Raw genomic sequence first — 26,316 nt, 5'->3', positions numbered from 1 at the left:
TAAATAATGAAAGTAGAAAATGAAAGAAAAAGCAATTTACATGTTGTATTCATTTCCTAGGGCTGCTGTAACCAAGTACCACAAACTAAGTGGCTTAAAACAACAGAACTGTCTCTCTCACAGTTTTCAAGGACAGAAGTCCAAAACTAAGGTGTCAGCAGGACAACACTTTCTCTCAGGGCTCTAAGGAAGCATCCTTCCTGGCCTCTTCCAGCCTCCAGTGGTAGCCTGCCATCCTTAGTGCATCTTGGCATCACTCTGTCCCTGTCTTCCTTACCACCTGGCCGTCCTCCCTTCTATGAGTGTGTGTCTCTCTTTCCTGATAGGGACAATAGTTACTGCATGTAGGGTCCACCCTTATCCAGGATGACCTCATCTTAACTTGATTACCCCGGCAGAGGCCCTATTTCCAGATGAGGTCACATTCACAGGTTCTTGGTAGACATGAGTTTTGGAGGGATACTATTCAACCCAGCTTGCCTGCTAATAGGACTCTAGTTTTCATGTTATATTTTAGACTTTTTCTATGTAGAGTAAAATTATCAGATGGCCAGTTAATACGGGAGAACCATTTAGTAAAAACTGACAGCAACTACAACAAAAGAATGACTTGCCTGCTGGTGCCTTCAAGCCTGTAATTTTCAACACTCATCAATATTATTTTTACTATTTGAATTTCCCCCAGCATCATTATTTAGCCAACTTTTTTTTCCTTTCTCATCCACTCTTTCGCTCTCTCTCCACACATCCTCCATGAACTGGAACTTCAGTAGGAATAAAACTACGACTTTCTCTTAATCTGCCGAGCCTTTTCTCAGATGGGTGAAATTATTTGGACCCAGCATATTATGAGCATTCAGTCCTTCAAGTTCCCCGGTGGCCTGTTTGTCCTTTCTTGTCCCCATAAAGCTCTGTGGGTGGTATTGAAGAACGTTTGAAGATGAATAGGTACAGTGGCAAGAATCTTTTCTTCTAGGTTGGAGGAGTTGTGGTTGCATAGAAATATTTAATAATAGTCTGTGATAAATACTGTAAAAGTAGGAGTGGAAAAGAAGGTAAAAAAAGAAATCACCTTTATGATCCAGGAAGAAGACTTCATGGAGTAGGAGGTGTCTTGGTGGGGCTTTGTTTCCCACAGGCAGGAAGAAGATTAGTGAGTTTCAAAGCACATTGCAAAGACCTTCCCTGATCTCCTCCCTCCAACTTGGATCTGATTAGTTTTAACTTGAGGCTTCATGTTGCCGTATTTTAAAAATAAAGTACCTACTTTACCATGAGGAGAGCTGACATTGTTTGAGTACTTTTATGTCTAAGTGCTCTATGGGAATTACCTCATTTAATTCCTACAACAATGCCAAGATGCAGGTTTTGTCATTATTATTGTATTTATCTTACACATGAGGAAACTGAGCTTAGCGAGGCTAAGTGACTTTTCACCCCAGGGTTAGCAAGTGGCAGGGGTAGGATTTATGATCGAAGTTGTCTTGGCTGCTCTCATCTAATATGTTTTTCTCTTCTTTTATCTCATTTTTATTTTTCTCTCTTGCATTTAGCAGTGTAACTTACAGGTGGTATAGGATCAGACCATAGTGGAAAACAGCCTCATCCACAGCCTTAGTGTGGCTCAGTAATCTCGTAGACCAAACTCACAATGATAATGCTTTTTTTTTTTTTTTTTTTTTTTTTTGAGACGGAGTGTCACTCTGTTGCCCAGGCTGGAGTGCAGTGGTGTGATCTTGGCTCACTGCAACCTCCACCTCCTGGGTTCAAGCAGTTCTCTGCTTCAACCTACTGAGTAGCTGGGATTACAGGTGCCCACCACCATGCCCTGCTAATTTTTGTATTTTTAGTAGAGATGGGGTTTCACCGTGCTGGCCAGGCTAGTCTTGAACTCCCTGACCTCGTGATCCACCTGCCTTGGCCTCCCAAAGTGCTGGGATTACAGGCGTGAGCCACCGTGCCTGGCCAATAATGCTAATTTTTAATCTAAATGCTTTCCACTGTACTTCTGCCCTCAGGTTTATGGGTTCATTTGATCTCAATTTTTAAAATAAAATTTTATCTTTATATTACTGTGACACTCATAGATCTCAACCCACCTAATCTCAGAGGTAACTAGAAACTGTTTACCTCTTTTCATTCAGGAGTAAAAAAATATGTTTGATTCCTGCATTCCATGCATTAGCTTATTTCTGACCTGTTGTTGTTTACATACTTACCCAGGCTTTTCTTCCATCACGAGGCCTTTTTTATGATAGATTTTCTTGTCCTCTGGAGGAACTGATATTATAGATGCGTTTGCATCTTTTCTGCCTTCCTGTTAACTTTTAAGGCATTTTCTTTTATCATATCTTGTCAAACATTTTCTTCTTTGTTTTGACATCCCATCTTTTACAAGGAGGCCTGTAGAACAATAATTTAAACCTCTTTACTTGCCCATTATCTTTTTTTTTTTTTTTTTTTGAGACAGTCTTGCTCTGTCGCCCAGGCTGTAGTGCTGTGGCTCTATCTTGGCTCACTGCAAGCTCCGCCTCCTGGGTTCATGCCATTCTCCTGCCTCAGCTTCCTGAGTAGCTGGGACTACAGGTGCCTGCCACCATGCCAAGCTATTTTTTTTTTTTTTAATATTGTTAGTAGAGACAGGGTTTCACCGTGTTAGCCAGGATGATGCTGATCTCCTGACCTTGTGATTCCCCCGCCTCGGCCTCCCAAAGTGCTGGGATTACAGGCGTGAGCCACTGTGCCTGGCCTTGCCCATTATCTTTAAAAAAAAAAAAAAAGATGGAAGAGAACAAATATGTACAGATTTATTTTTCAAGCTAAATTTTTATAATATCTTCTGAACCACCTTTTTCAGAAATAACATACGATGATGTTTTAGTGGCCGTATGATTCTAATACGATACTCTAAATGTCTTCCTCTCTCTTGAGAATTCTGAAGCATACTGTGGCTGCTCTTCCTGTTTTAAAAAGCTGCAGAAGCCCCTTCTCTGAACTTCAATACACAAAAATACACAGACTCATAAAACACTTAACACACACACTTATTCTAGACATGCCCAGATAGCCTTCTTTCCACTTCTAGCTGAAGTCAGGAACAGTTATGTTTTTATATATATTTATTGGAATTGATTCAAGCAGAAGTCCATATCACCAGTACATGGTAAATGGGTCAATATAACGTAGTATATAAATTGTTATTTATATTAAACATGGTTAAATTTTAATCTCCCATCTGTTTAAACATGGGAGATTCAAGATACTCATTTAGCTCCCTTTCCCTTGAAATGCCACTAAATTGACAGAGTTTTTATCATAAAAAGGCAAACCCACAGAAATGAGAAAATGGGAGATGCTTAACAGCTACCAGTTTTGGAAAACGAGATTGCAGACAGACATTTAGTAAACTTAGCAAGCCTGAGGAAGCTCAGTCCTAGGCTGGCAGTGGGAATTGAAGAAGCAACCTGATTAACAGCTCAGAATCTCCGTAAGGCTTGGTAATTGCCAACTGCAGGAAACTCTGGAAGTGGAGGTGAAGCTAAACACAGAAGTGGTTGAAAGTCTGTTTCAGAAGCAGTTAGAGCTCCTTAGGCCCCTCAGTGCTGGCCCAAGACTGGAGGTTTGTTATTTGGCGAGGATGAAACAGAGGGCCTCTGGACTGGGGAAAACACAGACCTTGCTGCGGGTGAACTGCTGTCATGAAAGCAGAGGAGTTGAGTAGTTCAGATTTTGGACAGTCCAGCCTTTTTCCTCAACTCACCTCCCAGATCACTGGCAGCCAGGTGCTTGTCTTCCTGACAGGAGATTGGAAGAGCCTTCTCTGGGGGATGTGATCAGCATAAGAAAATAAGCTCAAAGGTACTGACTTCAGGGAACCCTAGTCCAGCTGCCTGGCCAGATCCCTCCACAAGCAGGATCACAGTCAGGAAGCCTTACCCAGGCATGCAACTTTTTTGTGTCCCACTTTTAAGTAAAAACAGAAAACGAAGTATCGCCATTCATTTGAAGAAGGGAGCTAACGTGAAAGACAAGCTGAAGCAAACGAAGAAAGCAGCTTATAAGAAACAGATTATAGTGTAAAGAAGAGAAACTAAAAAACAAATTTTTTTTTTTTGAGACAGAGTCTCACTCTGTTGCCCAGGCTGGAGTGCAGTGGCGCGATCTCGGCTCACTGCAAGCTCCGCCTCCCAGGCTCATGCCATTCTCCTGGCTCAGCCTCCCGAGTAGCTGGGACTACAGGCGCCCGCCACCACGCCTGGCTAATTTTTTGTATTTTTAGTAGAGACGAGGTTTCACTGTATTAACCAGGATGTTCTCCATCTCCTGACCTTGTGATCCGCCTGCCTCGGCCTCCCAAAGTGCGGGGATTACAGGCATGAGCCACTGCGCCTGGCCTAAAAAACTGTTGTTTTTTTTTTTTTTTTTTTTTGAGACGAAGTCTCGCTCTGTCACCCGGGCTGGAGTGCAGTGGCCGGATCTCAGCTCACTGCAAGCTCCGCCTCCCGGGTTTATGCCATTCTTCTGCCTCAGCCTCCTGAGTAGCTGGGACTACAGGCGCCTGCCACCTCGCCCGGCTAGTTTTTTGTGTTTTTTAGTAGAGACGGGGTTTCACCATGTTAGCCAGGATGGTCTCGATCTCCTGACCTCGTGATCCGCCCGTGTCGGCCTCCCAAAGTGCTGGGATTACAGGCTTGAGCCACCGCGCCTGGCCCTAAAAAACTATTTTTAATATCTTCAGAGAAAAATAGATACTGCATCCATAAAACAAGTATAGAATGCTATGAAAAGGAACACTCAAAAACAACAGAGCTTATGAATACAAAAATACTAGAAACGAAAAACTTAATTGAAAATGACAATTGAGGAAATTCCCAGAATATCAGTTATAAAAGCAAAGAGATACAAAATAATACAGAAAAATACAAGAAAAGTAGATGATAGCCTAGGAGTTCCCAGACTGTAATAATAAGAGTTTCAGAAAAAGAAAATGGGAATAGAGGGAGGGGAAGATGAAGAAATTGACAAATGAATTGTTGAAGATGTCTGAGAGCTGAAAGATGTAGGTAGGAGTTTTTAAAATTGGAAGGATTCACTAAGTGCCCAACCCTGTGGATAAAAATAGATCCAAACCCAGTACTGAAATGTGAAGTTTCAAAACATGAGATAGAAACTCCTTCAAGCTTCTAGAGAGAAAAAGCAGATTGCACGTAAAGAAACACAAATTAGAATAGCAACACTGGAAGCCAGAAGACAGTGAAGCTGTGCCTTTTGAGCAAAAATATTTTCCAGCTTAGAATTCTAAAACAGCCAAACAGTTAAATAAGAGGGTAGAATGATCAGATATTCAAAGTTTCAAAAACTTTATCTTCCATACAGCCTTTCACAGGAGCTACTAAAGAATGTGTTCCTGCAGAGCAAGGGAAGAACCTGAGAAAAAAAGATATGAGATCAGGAAACAGGGGGCCCAACATGGGAGATAACCACCCCAGCAGGTGGAGAAGGGAGGCTCCAGGACCTAGGCTGTGCAGCAGGCCCAGAGGTCAGGCCGCACAGGCAGGAGCAGCAGACAGCAAGATGAAGCTGGTGGAACACCTACTCTACTTGAACATCACCTGAGGAGATTATACCATTTATAGTGAGCTTGGGATTGAATTAGCTGGGAAACGAAGCACATTGAGAAACAAGGCAATGATTAGCTTCAAGGGAAACAAAAGCATCATCATGGAAAGAAACAAGAAATCATAACAGACTGCATGGCTTAGCCATGAAGAGCTTTCACATAGTTCAGTAGTGCAAACTCTGAAAAGTTCTCTATCCTAAATTAAAATCTAACTAGATAGGATGGAAGAGAAGGAAGGTAGGGGAAGAAGGAGAAGCAGGGAGTAGGAGAAATGGGGGAATGGAGGGGAGGGAAAGTTTCTATTCTGTACCTTTTTATATATATAGTTTTGATTTTTTTAACCATTGAGTGATTTTTTTAAACCAAAAAGTTTTTAATGAGAATTATTTTATTATTTGTCATAGACTTTTCAACAACTAATTTCCATAAAAATCTGTTCTCCTGTCTCTTTTTTTCTTCAGAAATTAAAACACAGAGCACGGGGCTGTTCACCTGACATCAGACAAATAGACCTGGATGTCAACCGCACGTTTCGGGACCACATTATGTTTAGAGACAGATATGGTGTTAAGTAAGCAAAGTTTAATATTATGAAATGTTAATCGCATTTATAAATAGTCTTTATTAACTTAAAATTAGAGTGCCTTATAGACTGTGATTTCGATTTAGGTCCTAAAGGTTTAAGCTTTTGCAGATCATTTGCGTCCATGTTGTGTGAAACTTAAGATCTAATATAACTTAAAATTTTTAACCTTTGACACAGCATGTGCTATAAAATTGGTAAAGACTCACTTTATAATCTGGGAATTCTTAGAAATTTAGTAGATACTTTCATTAGAAGTCATAGAAGAATGACAGTGTGTAAAAACTTCGTCAGTGATAAATATATCTCTATAACCTTGACCCCCACGCATAAATGAAACTTTTTTTTAAAAAAGGGAAATGAAATGAAATGAGAAATTAATGAATTGATTTATCATTGCTATGACAACTTATAAATGAAAAGTACAGTTTTTGCTGATCTCTATGTCAGTCAGAGAGTCTCACCAGGAAACAGAAACCAGTAGGAGATATATGCTAGGGCATTTCAAGGTATTGACTTCTCCAGCTGTCGGGGGTGATTAGGCCAGGCCAAAATCCACAGGGCAGGCCATCGGAAAGGACAGCCTGGGCCTCGGGCATGAGCTGAAGCTGCTGGCCACAGGCAGAGATGCCCCTTCAGAAAAGCCTCAAATCTGCCCTTACGGCCTTTCAACGGATTGAATGAGGCCTGCCCAGGTCTTCTAGGATAATCTCTCCTACTTAAAGATGACAGATCATGGATTTTCATCAATCTACAAAATACGTTCCCAGTGACACCTAGATTAGTGTTTTGGATATCTGGGGATTGTTGTTTAGCCAAGTTGACACCCAGAGCCAACCACTGCAGTCCATCCTTGGCAACTTGGCACTCACACACACCACATTAAAAAATTTCCAGGTAAGATAGTAACCAAGTCTTCCTTCCACCTAACATGATACCACTATTCTGCTCACAACTGAGATGTTCGAATTCTTTCCCCACATGAGGATGCCAAGTCCTTGGGAGATGATCACACTTCTGCTTTAGTATCCTGTAACTTACACACTGTGGTATAAAGTTGACTATTATTAAGATACCTTATGTTAGATGATAAGGGAAAAGAGAAGGAAGAAGAAAATATTTGTTGGTATATATACAAACATATTTACACCAAAATAAGGAAGAAATACTCATAACAATTGTAGTGATCATTTCTGTGACTGGTCCTGTGGTCACAGGTGGTATTTTTAATGGCCCATTTCACTGCCCATTCTATATTCCCTTTGCCCTCAGCAAGCACCTTAGATGGTTGTGGTTCTTTACCTAGAGGGATGGCTCAAACCTTCCTTCCTGAAAATCTGGCCTTAGCGGTTCTGCCTGAATTGGTAGTTTTCCATTGACTTTCATCACAGGGCTCAGTAATACTAGTAAGAGATGCCCCAAGTCTTCTGCATTCCAAGTGTACTCCTCCTTGTGTCTGTTGTGTCATAACAACCCATGTTCCCCTTAGTAATCAGGAGAATCCCCCCAGCCCGCACAGCCACGTCCTTCTTTGCCTGTTGGTTCAGAGGCATAAGGAGCCCAAAGTGGTTGGGTGGTGGTTTCAGCTTCCAGGTCAGTGGAATCACTGTTATGTCTCATGGTGGAAGCATTCTTCCTTTTGGAACTAAGATCTCTAGACCAGCAGAACTCAAGCTTGGAAGGGCAAGAAGCAAACGCTTTGCTAGTGGATCTTTAGCGAGAATGATGAGTGGAGCCACTCCTACTTCCAGCCTTTGAATCTTGGACCCCTGAATCCTGGCTTTGGGAAAAACAGCACCTCGTATTGGAGCCTGGTATGGAGCATATTCAGCATCCCAAGGACATCGCCCCAGCCCTGCGGGGTATTGTACCTTGCTGGCAGTGTCACTGAGCCCTCAAAAGGACGTTCCACCATTCTGTCAAGCCAGCTGCTTCTGTCAGAAGGGTCTCAAAGTGAGATAGATCAGCAAAAGAGGGCAGCACATTTAAGGAATGTTGAAGTCTTTTGTGTTTTCTTGGTATAAACCCTTTCAGAATGAATATTATCTAGTCTTGAATTTAGACTTTTTAGAGTCTTTGAATTTGAACTTGGGATAATTTATTACATTACTAATTTTATCTGGATTATCTGTTTTCAGTCTTTATTTTTTTAAGTTTGTCATGTTTAAAATATGTGAAATTACTATATTGTATTTAATGTAAATATTTTTTCTCTAGGCAACAATCCTTATTCCATGTTCTTGCTGCCTATTCTATTTATAATACGGTAAGTTGGGGCCTGCCCGCCCAAGGTCTTTGATTTGTATTCTGAGGCCCTCCCTACCTAACAGGGCCCTGTGGGCACATTTCTGTATCTCAGAGCTAGGTGGTTCCACAGTCTCTTTAGCTCTATGGATCTTTTTAAGCTGAAACGCTGCGATAACCCTAGGGCCTTAGAGCAGAGCTGATTCTGAAGTGGAAGAACCTAAATATGACCACAGTATGCCAGTGAGTCTCACCTTTTCTCTTTCCCTCCATATTGTTTTGCTTGGTAATGTTTTGTGTTGTTTTGTTTTTATTTTTAAGCAGACATACAGGGTAGAAGGACAGGAAGTGGGTGGCTTGGTTAATTTTTGTTTGACTTTTTATAACTCTCTTTGCTCTTGGGAGGTTACCTTTCACAATCACATTTATCTGTTAGGTGAGGTCCAAACAAGATAACTGTGCCCTTACTGGCTATACCCCGGAGGAGGCTAAACTCCTTGGTAATAGACATGCTCTTCTTAAGGCATTCAGCATTGTTGGGAAGAAGATAATCTGGGATAGATTAATTTGTGTTGGACTTAATGTGGGTGTTAAATGAATACTTGCGGACTAGGTCCCAGGGAGGACCTTTGAACCTTGGGATGTATAATTTCTATTGTAGTTAAAACCTTTAAATTAAAAGAACAGAAATTCACTCAAACTAGGAAAAGTTAAAAAGGGGTTATTAAAGGGACATCTCATAAGAAGGAAGCACTAGTTAGGCCTCATTGGAATTGGAGCTGGAAGGTGGGAAGCGTCTGGTGAGAAGGGAAACTGCACCTTCCATCTCTCTCATTCTGGGGTCGCTCAGTATCCCAGATGATCTCTGTGAACTGTTCAGTTCACTGTTTCTCTCTCCAGGTGGCTTCCTTTGCCTACTGGCCACTTACTCTTTGGCTCAAATTGCACGCACAGACTCAGTGTGAGCATTCTGTTCCAGTACATAGCCCCATCTGATTACAGTCTCTGGCTTTGTTCACATTTCCTAGAGAAAGTGTCTGATGAGTCAGTGCAACCAACTAACTCTTCCCCTGGGGTCAGCTCTCCTCTTCTGGTCCATTAGCTGTGGTTCCTGTGGCACAAGCATGAATCCCTAAGGCCACATCATAAGCAGGGACTATGGGGAGAGTGGGTATTTCTTAGAGAGGAGGCATAGACTGTGCATGGGCATCCCAAAGTGTGTCTGCTTAAGGGTTCAGAAATCTAGAGGAGACAAGACAGCATACTGGGTATTGTAGGAGGAGAGACTTTGCCAGCCACTGAGCAAAGAAGAGATATAGTGAGCTAAGAATCATACATAAAGTGAAATAAATATTAACACTCTTTAAAGGAAGTGTGACAGTGTTGAACAGAGTCCAATAAAAGTATGTAGCAATTTACACTTTGTACCTGTACATTTATTTTTGAGCACAATTTTATTATGTGGCATAATACTGTAAAGAGTATAGTATTTGTCTCTAGAATGGACTATTAAATGATGTGTGTAGGAATTTTCTGGTTTTTATAGAGTAGCTTTTTCTCTGTACATATGTATGTAATTCGGCTAAACTCCCCAGCTTCTGTGTTCCTCTTTGCTCCCCAGGAAGTCGGGTATTGTCAGGGGATGAGCCAGATCACAGCTTTACTCCTCATGTATATGAACGAGGAAGACGCCTTCTGGGCCCTGGTCAAACTCTTCTCAGGCCCTAAACATGCCATGCATGGTAAGAAAACCCTGTGCTTTATCTAAACAATCAAGGTAGGGAAAAAGGTAGATTAAAACAAAACCAAAGATGCTTGCAAGAGTTACATACAACAAATTTAATGTCTCAGGGCTCGTTGAGTTCATTAGTATTTGTTACTAGTTTCTTCTTTCATTTTTCATTATTGAACTTTTCTAAAATGTTTACATTTATTTTCCTTTGTCTTTATTCCAAAGTATATTGTTGGCATTTTGAAATTCTTTCTTACTTGCCCTTGGTCAAAAGAAACTAATTTAGGATTGGAGGAATTTAAGAACAGGTATATTATTGGGAGAAATAAAATATGCCTTTTAATCAGAACTTTTCGATGGTCATGAAATTATCATTTCAGTGAAATGTTTACCATTGACCGGATATTGTGATGTATAACACCTTGTCAAAAAACAGTCATTGAGAAATGGCACTTAGGTTTTTAAAGGAAAGGTAATAATTAAGTAGTTTTATATTTCAAGTGTAGTTTTTAGTTTTTTCGCATAAAATTGGTTCCACTTTAAATAAAAGGTTGATAACATGTTCTAGGCACTCGATTATTTAATATCTCAGAACCTGCTGATTTTTTGGTTTTCAAGTTAACACTGTTTATAATAACTTTTTCTTTGTTTTTGCCAAATTAAGCATGTTTATAATAACTTTTTCTTTGTTTTTGCCAAATTAAGCAATAGACTTTATTTCGGAGAATTTAGATTACAACTGTTGAGACAGGGTCTTGCTCTGTCACCCAAGCTGGAGTGCAGTGGCATGATTGTGACTTATTGCAGTCTTGACCTCCTGAGCAAAGAAGAGATATAGTGAGCTAAGAATCATACATAAAGTGAAATAAATATTAACACTCTTTAAAGGAAGTGTGACAGTGTTGAACAGAGTCCAATAAAAGTATGTAGCAATTTACACTTTGTACCTGTACATTTATTTTTGAGATAAAGCCTGGGATCAAGCCATCCTCCCGCCTCATTAGCCTCTCTAGATTCTGGAACCACACAGGCATGTGCCTCCATGCCTGGCTAATTTTTTAAATTTTTTGTAGAGATGAGGTCTCCTTATGTTGACTAGGCTGGTCTCAGTCTCCTGGACTCAAGTGAACCTCCCACCTCAGCCTCTCAAAATACTGGGATTACAGGTGTGAGCCACAGCCCCCGCCCTTAGATCAAAACTTATCTTGGAAATAAAAGTGGCATTTGTTCATATAATGCAAAATTATTTTCCCAGTGCCATCAAATTTAAATAATTTTAACACTAGTTATTCTAAGTTAATATCAAATTTAAAATAATTTTAACACTAGCTATTCTAAGAATGAATCTTCCAAGTTCAGTTTGTGAATAAGCTTTGTGTGGTGGGGAACCTGCTGTATATTCAAAATACTGTTGTAATATTTTCAAAATTATGACTTTCTATAGCTCATTGTTACTGAAATCTCACACTCTGACCATGTGAGGATATTATGTGTGTGTGGAAGAGTGAGGGGGGTATGTATGTGTTTGCATTTGTCTTTCTCCCTTAGTGTTCCTTGCCAATTACTTAACAAATATCATCTGCATGTTAACTGGGTCTGGGCACTTTGCATCTAGTAAATAGACTCTTTTTAAAAGTAAGACATGTTATTATATTGAGTTACCTTCCAGTAGGTAGTACCATTCCAAAAGGCATCTTGAAGAAAGCCGCTCTTCCCTGTCAGTCTTTATTTTGCTTTCCCATGGGGTTGTGTTGCTGATCTGTCTTGAGGTACAATAGAATGCAGATTTAAGTGGTATGTAATTATGTGCAAGACTGTCCAATTTTAGGAAATGGTCATTTAAACCTATTTGATAGCTTACCTTCAGCAATTATTGTCACTAGACTAATCTATAAAATAATATTAATTCTACTATCCTAACATTTACACTTAGAATGCAGTTTGGCTCATTATTAAGGGTAAGTTTATACTCAGAGATGTTTGTTTCTGTGTCTGCCTGTGAGATTTGATAACTAAAGTTACCTCAGTACTTTGCATTTCCAGTGTGAACACGGTGGTTTCACTTATAAATGTATGGAATTGAAGCTAAGGCTGGAAATATAAAATATGAGATCTGGAACATCAGTGGAAAATGAAGAAATGTTAGGCTTCTTAGCATTCTTGAGCTAGTTATTACTGAACTGTATTGACTTTTTCGAAATCAGACTTCCTATCCTATCCTACCAAATTGGCCATGAAAGTAGCACTGATAGAGAGAGATGGATTTTTTTTTTCCTTTCTTTCTTTTTTTTTTTATTATACTTTAAGTTCTAGGGTACATGTGCATAACGTGCAGGTTTGTTACATATGTATATTTGTGCCATGTTGGTGTGCTGCACCCATCAACTCGTCAGCACCCATCAATTCATCATTTATATCATGTATAACTCCCCAGTGCAATCCCTCCCCCCTCCCCCCTCCCCATGATAGGCCCCAGTGTGTGATGTTCCCCTTCCCGAGTCCAAGTGATCTCATTGTTCAGTTCCCACCTATGAGTGAGAACATGCGGTGTTTGGTTTTCTCTTCTTGTGATAGTTTGCTAAGAATGATGGTTTCCAGCTGCATCCATGTCCCTACAAAGGACGCAAACTCATCCTTTTTTATGGCTGCATAGTATTCCATGGTGTATATGTGCCACATTTTCTTAATCCAGTCTGTCACTGATGGACATTTGGGTTGATTCCAAGTCTTTGCTATTGTGAATAGTGCCGCAATAAACATACGTGTGCATGTGTCTTTGTAGTAGACTAATTTATAATCCTTTGGGTATATACCCAGTAGTGGGATGGCTGGGTCGTATGGTACATCTAGTTCTAGATCCTTGAGGAATTGCCATACTGTTCTCCATAATGGTTGAACTAGTTTACAATCCCACCAACAGTGTAAAAGTGTTCCTATTTCTCCACATACTCTCCAACAACTGTTGTTTCCTGACTTCTTAATGATTGCCATTCTAACTGGTGTGAGATGGTATCTCATTGTGGTTTTGATTTGCATTTCTCTGATGGCGAGTGATGATGAGCATTTTTTCATGTGTCTGTTGGCTGTATGAATGTCTTCTTTTGAGAAATGTCTGTTCATATCCTTTCCCCACTTTTTGATGGGGTTGTTTGTTTTTTTCTTGTATATTTGTTTGAGTTCTTTGTAGATTCTGGATATTAGCCCTTTGTCAGATGAGTAGATTGCAAAAATTTTCTCCCATTCTGTAGGTTGCCTGTTCACTCTGATGGTAGTTTCTTTTGCTGTGCAGAAGCTCTTTAGTTTAATTAGATCTCATTTGTCAATTTTGGCTTTTGCTGCCGTTGCTTTTGGTGTTTTAGACATGAAGTCCTTGCCCATGCCTATGTCCTGAATGGTACTACCTAGATTTTCTTCTAGGGTTTTTATGGTATTAGGTCTAACATTTAAGTCTCTAATCCATCTTGAATTAATCTTCGTATAAGGAGTAAGGAAAGGATCCAGTTTCAGCTTTCTACTTATGGCTAGCCAATTTTCCCAGCACCATTTATTAAATAGGGAATCCTTTCCCCATTTCTTGTTTCTCTCAGGTTTGTCAAAGATCAGATGGCTGTAGATGTGTGGTATTATTTCTGAGGACTCTGTTCTGTTCCATTGGTCTATAGCTCTGTTTTGGTACCAGTACCATGCTGTTTTGGTTACTGTAGCCTTGTAGCATAGTTTGAAGTCAGGTAGCGTGACGCCTCCAGCTTTGTCCTTTTGACTTAGGATTGTCTTGGCAATGTGGGCTCTTTTTTGGTTCCATATGAACTTTAAAGCAGTTTTTTCCAATTCTGTGAAGAAACTCATTGGTAGCTTGATGGGGATGGCATTGAATCTATAAATAACCTTGGGCAGTATGGGCATTTTCACGATATTGATTCTTCCTATCCATGAGCATGGTATGTTCTTCCATTTGTTTGTGTCCTCTTTGATTTCACTGAGCAGTGGTTTGTAGTTCTCCTTGAAGAGGTCCTTTACATCCCTTGTAAGTTGGATTCCTAGGTATTTGATTCTCTTTGAAGCAATTGTGAATGGAAGTTCATTCCTGATTTGGCTCTCTGCTTGTCTGTTACTGGTGTATAAGAATGCTTGTGATTTTTGCACATTAATTTTGTATCCTGAGACTTTGCTGAAGTTGCTTATCAGCTTAAGGAGATTTTGGGCTGAGACGATGGGGTTTTCTAAATATACAATCATGTCATCTGCAAACAGGGACAATTTGACTTCTTCTTTTCCTAACTGGATACCCTTGATTTCTTTCTCTTGCCTGATTGCCCTAGCCAGAACTTCCAACACTATGTTGAATAGGAGTGGTGAGAGAGGGCATCCCTGTCTTGTACCAGTTTTCAAAGGGAATTTTTCCAGTTTTTGCCCATTCAGTATGATATTAGCTGTGGGTTTGTCGTAAATAGCTCTTATTATTTTGAGGTACGTTCCATCAATACCGAATTTATTGAGCGTTTTTAGCATGAAGGGCTGTTGAATTTTGTCAAAAGCCTTTTCTGCATCTATTGAGATAATCATGTGGTTCTTGACTTTGGTTCTGTTTATATGCTGGATTACATTTATTGATTTGCGAATGTTGAACCAGCCTTGCATCCCAGGGATGAAGCCCACTTGATCATGGTGGATAAGCTTTTTGATGTGCTGCTGAATCCGGTTTGCCAGTATTTTATTGAGGATTTTTGCATCGATGTTCATCAGGGATATTGGTCTAAAATTCTCTTTTTTTGTTGTGTCTCTGCCAGGTTTTGGTATCAGGATGATGTTGGCCTCATAAAATGAGTTAGGGAGGATTCCCTCTTTTTCTATTGATTGGAGTAGTTTCAGAAGGAATGGTACCAGCTCCTCCTTGTACCTCTGGTAGAATTCAGCTGTGAATCCATCTGGTCCTGGACTTTTTTTGGTGGGTAGGCTATTAATTGTTGCCTCAATTTCAGAGCCTGCTATTGGTCTATTCAGGGATTCAACTTCTTCCTGGTTTAGCCTTGGGAGAGTGTAAGTGTCCAGGAAATTATCCATTTCTTCTAGATTTTCTAGTTGATTTGCGTAGAGGTGTTTATAGTATTCTCTGATGGTAGTTTATATTTCTGTGGGGTCGGTGGTGATATCCCCTTTATCATTTTTTATTGAATCTATTTGATTCCTCTCTCTTTTCTTCTTTATTAGTCTTGCTAGCGGTCTGTCAATTTTGTTGATCTTTTCAAAAAACCAACTCCTGGATTCATTGATTTTTTGGAGGGTTTTTTGTGTCTCTATCTCCTTCAGTTCTGCTCTGATCTTAGTTATTTCTTGCCTTCTGCTAGCTTTTGAATGTGTTTGCTCTTGCCTCTCTAGTTCTTTTAATTGTGATGTTAGAGTGTCAATTTTAGATCTTTCCTGCTTTCTCTTGTGGGCATTTAGTGCTATAAATTTCTCTCTACACACTGCTTTAAATGTGTCCCAGAGATTCTGGTATGTTGTATCTTTGTTCTCATTGGTTTCAAAGAACATCTTTATTTCTGCCTTCATTTCATTATGTACCCAGTAGTCATTCAGGAGCAGGTTGTTCAGTTTCCATGTAGTTGAGCGGTTTTGATTGAGTTTCTTAGTCCTGAGTTCTAGTTTGATTGCACTGTGGTCTGAGAGACAGTTTGTTATAATTTCTGTTCTTGTACATTTGCTGAGGAGTGCTTTACTTCCAATTATGTGGTCAATTTTGGAATAAGTGCGATGTGGTGCTGAGAAGAATGTATATTCTGTTGATTTGGGTTGGAGAGTTCTATAGATGTCTATTAGGTCCGCTTGGTGCAGAGATGAGTTCAATTCCTGGATATCCTTGTTAACTTTCTGTCTCGTTGATCTGTCTAATGTTGACAGTGGAGTGTTGAAGTCTCCCATTATTATTGTATGGGAGTCTAAGTCTCTTTGTAAGTCTCTAAGGACTTGCTTTATGAATCTGGGTGCTCCTGTATTGGGTGCATATATATTTAGGAGAGTTAGCTCTTCCTGTTGAATTGATCCCTTTACCATTATGTAATGGCCTTCTTTGTCTCTTTTGATCTTTGATGGTTTAAAGTCTGTTTTATCAGAGACTAGGATTGCAACGCCTGCTTTTTTTTTGTTCTCCATTTGCTTGGTAGATCTTCCTCCATCCCTTTATTTTGAGCCTATGTATGTCTGCATGTAAGATGGGTCTCCTGAATACAGCAGACTGATGGGTCTTGACTCTTTATCCAGTTTGCCAGTCTGTGTCTTTTAATTGGAGCATTTAGTCCATTTACATTGAAGGTTAATATTGTTATGTGTGAACTTGAGCCTGCCATTATGATATTAACTGGTTATTTTGCTCGTTAGTTGATGCAGTTTCTTCCTAGCCTCGATGGTCTTTACATTTTGGCATGTTTTTGCAATGGCTGGTACCGGTTGTTCCTTTCCATGTTTAGGGCTTCCTTCAGGGTCTCTTGTAAGGCAGGCCTGGTGGTGACAAAATCTCTAAGCATTTGCTTATCTGTAAAGGATTTTATTTCTCCTTCACTTATGAAACATAGTTTGGCTGGATATGAAATTCTGGGTTGAAAATTCTTTTCTTTAAGAACGTTGAATATTGGCCCCCACTCTCTTCTGGCTTGTAGAGTTTCTGCCGAGAGATCTGCTGTTAGTCTGATGGGCTTCCCTTTGTGGGTAACCCGACCTTTCTCTCTGGTTGCCCTTAAGATTTTTTCCTTCATTTCAACTTTGGTGAATCTGGCAATTATGTGTCTTGGAGTTGCTCTTCTGGAGGAGTATCTTTGTGGCGTTCTCTGTATTTCCTGAATTTGAATGTTGGCCTGCCCTACTAGGTTGGGGAAGTTCTCCTGGATGATATCCTGAAGAGTGTTTTCCAACTTGGATCCATTTTCCCCCTCACTTTCAGGCACCCCAATCAGACGTAGATTTGGTCTTTTTACATAATCCCATACTTCTTGCAGGCTTTGTTCATTTCTTTTTCTTCTTTTTTCTTTTGGTTTCTCTTCTCGCTTCATTTCATTCATTTGATCCTCAATCGCTGATACTCTTTCTTCCAGTTGATCGAGTCGGTTACTGAAGCTTGTGGATTTGTCACGTATTTCTCGTGTCATGGTTTTCATCTCTGTCATTTCGTTTATGACCTTCTCTGCATTAATTAGTCTAGCTGTCAATTCTTCCACTCTGTTTTCAAGATTTTTAGTTTCTTTGCGCTGGGTACGTAACTCCTCCTTTATCTCTGAGAAGTTTGATGGACTGAAGCCTTCTTCTCTCATCTCCTCAAAGTCATTCTCTGACCAGCTTCGATCCGTTGCTGGCGATGGGCTGCGCTCCTTTGCAGGGGGAGATGCGCTCTTATTTTTTGAATTTCCAGCTTTTCTGCCCTGCTTTTTCCCCATCTTTGTGGTTTTATCTGTCTCTGGTCTTTGATGATGGTGACGTACTGATGGGGTTTTGGTATAGGTGTCCTTCCTGTTTGATAGTTTTCCTTCTGACAGTCAGGACCCTCAGCTATAGGTCTGTTGGAGATTGCTTGAGGTCCACTCCAGACCCTGTTTGCCTGGGTATCAGCAGCAGAGGTTGCAGAAGATAGAATATTGCTGAACAGCGAGTGTACCTGTCTGATTCTTACTTTGGGAGCTTCCTCTCAGGGGTGTACTCCACCCTGTGAGGTGTGGGGTGTCAGACTGCCCCTAGTGGGGGATGTCTCCCAGCTAGGCTACTCAGGGGTCAGTGACCCACTTGAGCAGGCAGTCTGTCCGTTCTCAGATCTCAGCCTCCGTGTTGGGAGATCCACTGCTCTCTTCAAAGCTGTCAGAGTGGTTCCTGTCTGCTCAGGCCTTTGCTGCTTCCCCAGTTGTTTTTTTAGCTGAGCCCTGTCCCCAGAGGTGGAGTCTATCGAGACAGGCAGGTTTCCTTGAGCTGCTGTGAGCTCCACCCAGTTCGAGCTTCCCAGCGGCTTTGTTTACCTACTTAAGCCTCAGCAATGGCGGGCGCCCCTCCCCCAGCCTCCCTGCTGCCTTGCGGTTAGATCGCAGCAGACTGCTGTGTTAACAATGAGGGAGGCTCCGTGGGCCTGGGACCCTCCTGGCCAGGTGAGGGATACATTCTTCTGGTGTGCCCGTTTGCTTAAAGCGCGGTATTGGGGTGGGAGTTACCCGATTTTCCAGGTGTTGTGTGTCTCAGGTCCCCTGGTTAGGAAAAGGGATTCCCTTCCCCCTTGCACTTCCCAGGTGAGGCGATGCCTCGCCCTGCTTCAGCTCTCGCTGGTCAGGCTGCAGCAGCTGACCAGCACCGATTGTCCGGCACTCCCTAGTGAGATGACCCCAGTACCTCAGTTGAAAATGCAGAAATCACCAGTCTTCTGTGTCGCTCCCGCTGGGAGTTGGAGACTGGAGCTGTTCCTATTCGGCCATCTTGCTCCGCCCCCCCCCCCCCCCTTTTTTTTAATGAAACAATTTCACTGAAAAACACTACTAAAGTAGGAGTAGAACCTCTGTCTGTCTCTGGAAATTTTTACACACACCCTAGAAAACTGAGAACTAGTTAAGAAATAATCCTGCCCAGTAGATTGTAAAGCACCACTGCCCAATAGCGTGCGCCTCAGGTTCTTGGTGGAACAGAGTTTCATTTTGGGGCAACAGACTTTCTAGGGGGAATGTGGCCTCCAAAATCACATAAGTGTGGGAGACTGAGTGAAAGAAAAACAAGTTTCATTAAGTCTAAAAGGCAAGAAGATTAATAAGCTAAAATGCCTCATGAATATCTAAGGATATAAATGTGTCCTCTGGTTTCTTTTTGAAAAGCGTAGAACGTCTATAGAACGTCTATTAACATCTTTCAAAGTTGCATGGAACCTCGGTTAGAAAATCCTAATGTAGAAGAATCATCAAGTCTGTTGAGTGGACTTTCTTTTTAATGGATTATATAGAATACCAGGAAGAAAAATACATGTAAAGTTCAGTGAGTTAAATATACAAAATTAATGCTAACCATTTGTAATTTGTTACTTCTTAGATATAGATTATATTGTGTAGTCACTCGGGATAAAATACCATTTTTGATACAACATTGATCATCTAGCACCTGTATTTTTAGCAGATATTAAATACAGCTTTTTCGGAAAGGATTAAAAGGCGATTTAAAACTTTGGAAATGTTATACTAATGAAATTCTTATCGAGTAAGCCTGAAAAAAGTAATAAATTGTTTGTTAGCGTATTAAGAGTAAAACAAAATAACTAGTCAGGGTTGGAATAAAATGTTAAAAATATATGCATTTAAGATATGGCCCAATATCTTAAAAGAACAGATAATCTTGATAAATGGCTTCAGTGTCCTTTTTTTTTTTTTTTTTAAGGTTTCCCTTTAAATTCAAAAATACAAAGTTATAGAAGATCTTTAGCAAACAAATCCTAGGCTCAAAGTTTCATTACCGAAAGCTTATATACAGTTACTTCCTGGGTGGGGAGAAAAAATATTTTGGTAACTACTGGATGTTTCTTTTTATTTTTGACAGTTACAAATGAAAGAAATATGTTGCATTTTAAGATTGGAGGGTTTTGTTGGTATTGTTTATGAAGTGTTGTTTTTATGTTTGTATTCTAGGCTTTTTTGTCCAAGGTTTTCCTAAACTCTTAAGGTTTCAAGAACATCATGAAAAAATACTGAACAAATTTCTGTCCAAGCTTAAGCAACACTTGGTAGGTAGATGTGACACTGACTTACACCCACCTACCCCCCCCCCCCCCAAAAAAGCTGGGATATTAAATTGTCTTTGGTCCCAATTACCTTATTAATTTATAGTGTCATCCATTTCATTTACTATGCAGTTATAATTCCCAGTTGTTTACAAAACATTAGATTTGTAAAATTTAATATTGATAGGCTATCACAGTTCCTACTGAGGGATTTGAATTTCTTTGAAGCTAATAATACAAACAATGTGATAATTTAAAGATACAAGATCTCCCTGTTGTTTTGGAGGTTTTTTCATTATACAGAAAGTATTTTTTTCAGGGTCACAGAAACTCATTGTTAGTGAACTATATGTATGCCTTACTATAAAACACAGTAGTTTAGTAAAAGAAAGATAGCTCACTGTAAAATATATTAAAGAGAATCTAAGTGTTGTATTAGAGTCCCGTATAAGAGGAATTTATTCTTGGAGTGATTTTGAGAAGTAAATATATTTAGCTTTGATAGCTGCACCCAACAGCCTTCGTAACTTCGTATTATTTTGTTAAATTTAGTTTACTACAATCCGGAAATTGTGAGCTCTTTGTTTTTTCAGGATTCTCAAGAAATCTACACAAGTTTTTACACAATGAAGTGGTTTTTTCAGTGTTTCCTTGATCGTGTAAGTATTTATTTACAAAACTCAGTCATAAAATTATAAATACAAGGTGAGGGGAAGCTGTTAACCTTATTTTTGTTTTGTTTTGCTTTTAATTATAGACTCCCTTTACACTAAACCTCAGAATATGGGATATCTACATCTTTGAAGGAGAACGAGTTCTTACTGCTATGTCTTACACAATCTTAAAATTACACAAAAGTAAGAAAATGCTTAAACTCTAAAATTTCATAAAAAATTGAGGCTTATTTAACCTTGATTTCTCATTCCGCACCCTACTTCAAATTCATTGTTTTTTAATAGTGGTTTAAATTTTTTTTGAAAATCACTGGAGAAATTATCATCAATTGGTCACATACTTTTATAAGTTCTTTCTCATGACTAGAAGCTTACTTCACTGCAAAGGTCTTTGGTTCTTTTCTGTTTATATCAGTGTCATTTTCACACTTTTTACAGAGTGCAGTTAGTTGGTTTCACTAGTAATATTTTTCGTCAAGTATTTGTTTCCACTGGGACCCCTTGTTCTTTTCATCAGTCTGAATCTCAAGTTTGCAGTAAGAGAAGGAAGACCAAAGAAACCAGGTCTCTTAGTTCAAAGGGCTGGAGGAAACATTTTCTATTACTGTTTCCTTCACCCAGGGAGAAGAGCACCCAGCTCTGAACTGTGGGCGGGAGCACACAGACCCATTTCTCTGCCTGAGTGCATTATGGCCTCTGGGGCAAGTTCAGCCAGTGTCTTTAGGCAGATAAATGCAGCAAGGTTTAAAAAAAAAAAAATTGGAAAATTTTTAGTCTTCAGTTGCAATATTTTCAGGGCTCTATAAATTTGATATGTTATGCCTTACTTTAAAATAAAGACATGAGGTTTTTTTCGTGAAGAACCTTATTCATCTTTAAAGTCTCAATTCAGCCTTAAAAATCATGTGACTTCTCTTGTAGCTATGCAGAAAAGAAAACCATTGAAAGCTCTAGAGCTTCATATAGTACGTACTTCTAATCTAGGTCATACCACATAGTTTCATGTTCATTGTACACTCAACTCTCTTATGTTATTGAATGATCTGTCCCACTTCCCAACTAAATTATAAACTAATTGAGTGCACAGGGTCTTGTTTGTAGTTTTTCTCTCTGCTGTGCTTGGCATTGTTCTAAGTACGTGTTACGGACTTTACTATAAGATTGTTTGGTTGCTTACTTGAAAAGCATGGACTGTAGGAGTGCCAGATTATCCATACTTTAGATAGGAATGAAAATGCCCTTTAGAAGCACTTTTGTTATGTTTAGTTTTTTCAAGAAAAGGACTCAGAATTGTTGTGGTTCACTTCCCTTATACTCAGTTCTTCTTTCCCCAACTAGTGCACCAAAACAAAACAATTGACTATGAATTATCTTCCAGGATTCAAGTCTGTCATCTGATCTTGTGAAATCTCTTTTCCTTCCTCCCTGCACCTGCCCCCTACACTGCCTTTCGCCTCCCTGCCCCTCTTCCCCTCTCCTCCTGTCCCCCTCTCTCCCTCTCTCTCTCCCTGTCCTCCCTCCGACTTTCTTTCTGGATTGTTAATGGATCAAAATAGAGAACAGAAGTACATTTTAATTAAGAGATATTAGCTTAATGTTCCCTCAAGAATGAGGAAGTCGAAACATAATGTATTTCTTTGTAGCTCTCATCTCCTTCTTAAGCTGTTACTTATATGACCCTTGATTAATTCTGACAAGTAAAAAGTTTCTTCACCCTTGTAAATAAACGTTAAGCATAGCAACTACTTTACGTTCTACCGTATCATTGGACTAAATGAGCTGTGGACAAATCTGTCTGCTGCTGTGTATTTTTCTTGGTTAGAGAGACAAAGCTCAAGTGAAGTTCCATCCCCACCATATAAAGCTTCCGAAATGGAAGGATAGCTGCAGGATGGGAGGAGATGCTGGTTCAAGTTTCAGTTAGACAGGAAGAATAAGTTCTGGAGAGCTATCGTACAGCATGGTGACTATAATTTATAATAATATACCGTATACTTGAAAATTGCTGAGAGCTTAAATGTTCTCACTACAAAAAGATAAGTATGTGAGGTAATGATGTGTCAATTAGCTTGATTTAGTCATTCCACAGTGTATACATGTATCAAAACATATTGTCTACCACAGATATATACAATTTGTCATTAGCCAATTAAAAAAAAAAGAAAAACTCTGGGCATATTAATCAATAGTTAGCTAAAGCTCATAATAAGTTTTTTCCTTCCTTTTTCTTTTTTTTCTTACTGATTGTCTTAAAAATATGTTGTTACTGGAGGTTCATCACAGTGGTTTTAAATAATAAAAAATAAAAACCACCTAAATGGCCATTACTAGAAGACTAATTAAGTCAATTATAATGCATACATATAGTACACTCTTCTACAGCTGTTAATGATGATGTAAAATCATATTTGTTGAAATGAGGTATCAGCGATACATTATTAAATGGAAAAAAAAAGCAAAAAGGGGAATAACTTGAAAAGTATAATTTGGATTCTTCAATTGATATACATAAACACTTGTAAATACCCGGATCTATCTGTAGGGTATTATGTAATGAGATCTTAGCAGATTTTCACTTTCTGCTTTGTGTTCATATTTAATTTGAATGTCTTTTTCCAAGAAAATGAATTTCATAAGTAGAAATAAAACTCACAAAATTAAAATCCAGATGTTCTGGGAAATTCTGAAGCAGTAAGAAGTACAGACTTAAAATGGGGCTTGCGTATAGCAGTTGGAGCTCCATATCAATAAAAGAAAGGCCTCATGCTGGCTGAGATAGTCTTTCTGTCTCTGTCTCTAAGAAGCTCTTGCCCTGGGGTAATACTAATGCCTAGGTGTAGTTATTCCAATGAGTAAGTATTAGGCAGTATTCTCCTCCTTTCCTTTCTCTCAGTGAACTTTCCTACTTTTCTGTGTGGCTGCTTTAATATCAGGCAGTATTTTTGTCTTACTGAGTTTTAATGATATCCTCAATGCCATATGTAAGTTGTATGCTGTTTGTACCCTTTTTAATGCCCTTTTACACTACACCTGAATATAACAGAATATCTTCCCACCTAAAGTATTGACTTGGCATTTTCATTTCTCTTATCCTTTCTTAGAACATCTAATGAAATTGTCCATGGAAGAACTTGTAGAATTTTTTCAGGAGACCCTGGCAAAGGATTTTTTCTTTGAAGATGATTTTGTGATAGAGCAACTTCAGATTTCTATGGCAGAACTAAAGCGGGCAAAGTTAGACCTTCCAGAACCTGGTAAGAATTACCCCAATACTTTATATCTACATTGTGATTAAGATTGGAAGACATGGCACAATTAACATGGGCTGTTTCTTGCCCACAGCGTAAGCATTATACTTGTGATGACATAACCTGGATGAGCCTTACTAGCTCAGCTGCTTTGGCTCTTTTCTTATTTTAGGAAAAGGCAAGTAAACATATTAATCATATCTGCCTCTCCTAATTAGATGACTGTACTATTCCTGCTTACATTTAGAAATTTGGTTGGCAAATACTATTGTTCAACAGAAGTAGCCATGGTGCTTTAAACTAGCATAACAATAAGCTTTTTTTGCTTTCTTCATCTCATTTCGTGAAACTATATATAATAGTAAGTAGAGCAAGTAAAAGCCCCATCTTATAGATGAGGAAATTGATACTTAAGTGCCTTAAATATGAAGCCACAGAACCACCAAATAGCATTACTGAGACTGGAGGCCAGTTTTTCTGACTACTAGCCCAGGGCTCTTTGCACTGTGCTGCAGTATAGATAATATATTTTATTCCCTTACTGTAAGACATTTTTCAGCACCTACTAATAGGTTTTCTGCTAGGTACTACTTTGCTGGGGATTTAAGAACCGAAGAGAAAGATGAGAGCAAGCTCTCAGGGTGTGCACTGGAGAGCTAGAATGTATGAGAATGATAACAGAGGGTAAATGGGGCATTACTAGAGCTAGCTGCAGGGTAAATGGGAGAGGGGCAGAGGAAGGGAGGAAGGGGAGTGCAGGAAGGGGAGTGCAGGGAAGAAAATGAAAATGTCAAAAGATCACAGGAGGAATAACTTTCAGTTTCGACCAGATAGTACTTGACCATGTATGTCTTGAGAAAAAGTTACTTTTGCTTTTCTTCTTTCTTACCTTTGTTTTAGTGGATGGGTGTAGTAAGAGGCTAGGGAGGTGGAAGGTCATGGGCGAGAGATGAAAAGTAAAGAAAGTCAGTTATGTATGCCTTCAGGTAGAGGTGAATTTGGCGTTTCCCAGTCAGTGTGTCAGGTTGGCTATGTCTGTACAGAAGGACAAACAGTACTTTCATGGATAAACTATGAAAGTACTTTTGATAAAAACCAAGATGCTTGCTTTTATTTGCTTAATTGAGAAGGGTCTAATCAGCGCTGCTCCGAGGTTTGCTCAAGGACATCCAGGTTCCTAGGAAGCATCCCTCACAGCAGTAATGGGGTGTGGGCCTAGGCCTTGTGGAGCCGTTGCCTTTGTTAAGTGAGGTCAGCCCTCTCCTGTTCAGTGTAATGACGTCCGTTTTCTACTATCATTTATATTTTTTTATTTATTTTATTCTATCATTTATTTTTAAATATCTTGCCTCCTAAAAAGAGTTCAAGGCAAATTTTAGTAAAAGTCAAATGTAGAAGAAAAAATATAGAACTATTTAAACATGAGATAATTCAAAACCTGTGTCATGGATTGCGATGGTGGTGACTTAGCATCTAATTAGCAGCTAATATTTATTGGATGTTTACTGTGTGCCACATACCACAGGTGCTGTCTCATTTAATCTCTAAAAATAACTCATAAAAGTGCTCATCTACATTGTGCAGATAGGGAAACCTAGTAGTAGTAGTCTGTAAGATCGTTTTACCAGGAAATGATAGAATGGGGACAGAGAATGGGGCAGGGGAGAAAAGAGGAGGAATAAATAATAGCAGAATCATGCTCTGATCCTACTGGCGGTGAAGGTAGAATGGATAAGGTATCTCTACATTTTGTAGCACGACCATCTGCCTTTCATCGCTTGCCTGTCATTCTCTTTAAATTGTTGTGAACTGTATATGGAACACTAAGATAATTAAATGAACATCATACCAAGAAATTTCCTTGGCACATCTATCCTTTTAAAAACCTACATAAGGCCGGGCACAGTGGCTCACGCCTGTAATCCCAACACTTTGGGAGGCCGAGAGGGCGGATCACGAGGTCAGGAGATCGAGACCATCCTGGCTATCACGGTGAAACCCCATCTCAACTAAAAATATAACAAATTAGCCAGGCGTGATGGCGGCGCCTGTAGTCCCAGCTACTCGGGAGGCTGAGGCAGGAGAATGGTGTGAACCCGGGAGGCGGAGCTTGTAGTGAGCTAGATGGCCACTGCACTCCAGCCTGGGCGACAGAGCAAGACTCCGACTCAAATAAATAAATAAATAAATAAATAAATAAATAAATAAATAAATACATACATACATACATACATACATACCCTACATGAACATGCCACTTCCTTTTGACTCCTTACATAACTGTGGCAGTGTGAACTCCCCTGAGTCATGTGTGATGACGCCTGTTTTCCTATGCCCACATGAAAACATGGCGCTGTTATGTTTTAAAATGTTTGCTGATTGAATAGAGTCTTCCATTGTTGTTCGATTGGTAGTTCTTTGAGTATCTTTCTTAGATATCTTTGGGGCATCCTTCTTTTTTTTCTGTGAACTTCCCTGTTCATCTGTTGCC

At 39.6% G+C, this 26,316-nt stretch overlaps 1 protein-coding gene across 1 annotated transcript in view; it reads left to right on the top strand.

The window, feature by feature from the left end:
- USP6NL (USP6 N-terminal like) overlaps positions 1 to 26,316 on the top strand; it is a 159,116-nt gene that overhangs the window by 112,159 nt on the left and 20,641 nt on the right. The window contains exons 8-14 of the mRNA XM_030941165.1: positions 6,082 to 6,191; positions 8,421 to 8,469; positions 10,069 to 10,189; positions 19,812 to 19,906; positions 20,497 to 20,562; positions 20,661 to 20,760; positions 23,679 to 23,831. Coding sequence (XP_030797025.1) covers positions 6,082 to 6,191; positions 8,421 to 8,469; positions 10,069 to 10,189; positions 19,812 to 19,906; positions 20,497 to 20,562; positions 20,661 to 20,760; positions 23,679 to 23,831 — 694 coding nt within the window. The remainder of the gene's footprint in view (positions 1 to 6,081; positions 6,192 to 8,420; positions 8,470 to 10,068; positions 10,190 to 19,811; positions 19,907 to 20,496; positions 20,563 to 20,660; positions 20,761 to 23,678; positions 23,832 to 26,316) is intronic.

The sequence above is a fragment of the Rhinopithecus roxellana genome, chromosome 11, assembly GCF_007565055.1.
Source record: "Rhinopithecus roxellana isolate Shanxi Qingling chromosome 11, ASM756505v1, whole genome shotgun sequence".
Lineage (NCBI taxonomy): Eukaryota > Metazoa > Chordata > Mammalia > Primates > Cercopithecidae > Rhinopithecus > Rhinopithecus roxellana.
This window is presented reverse-complemented; position numbering and strand designations above follow the sequence as displayed.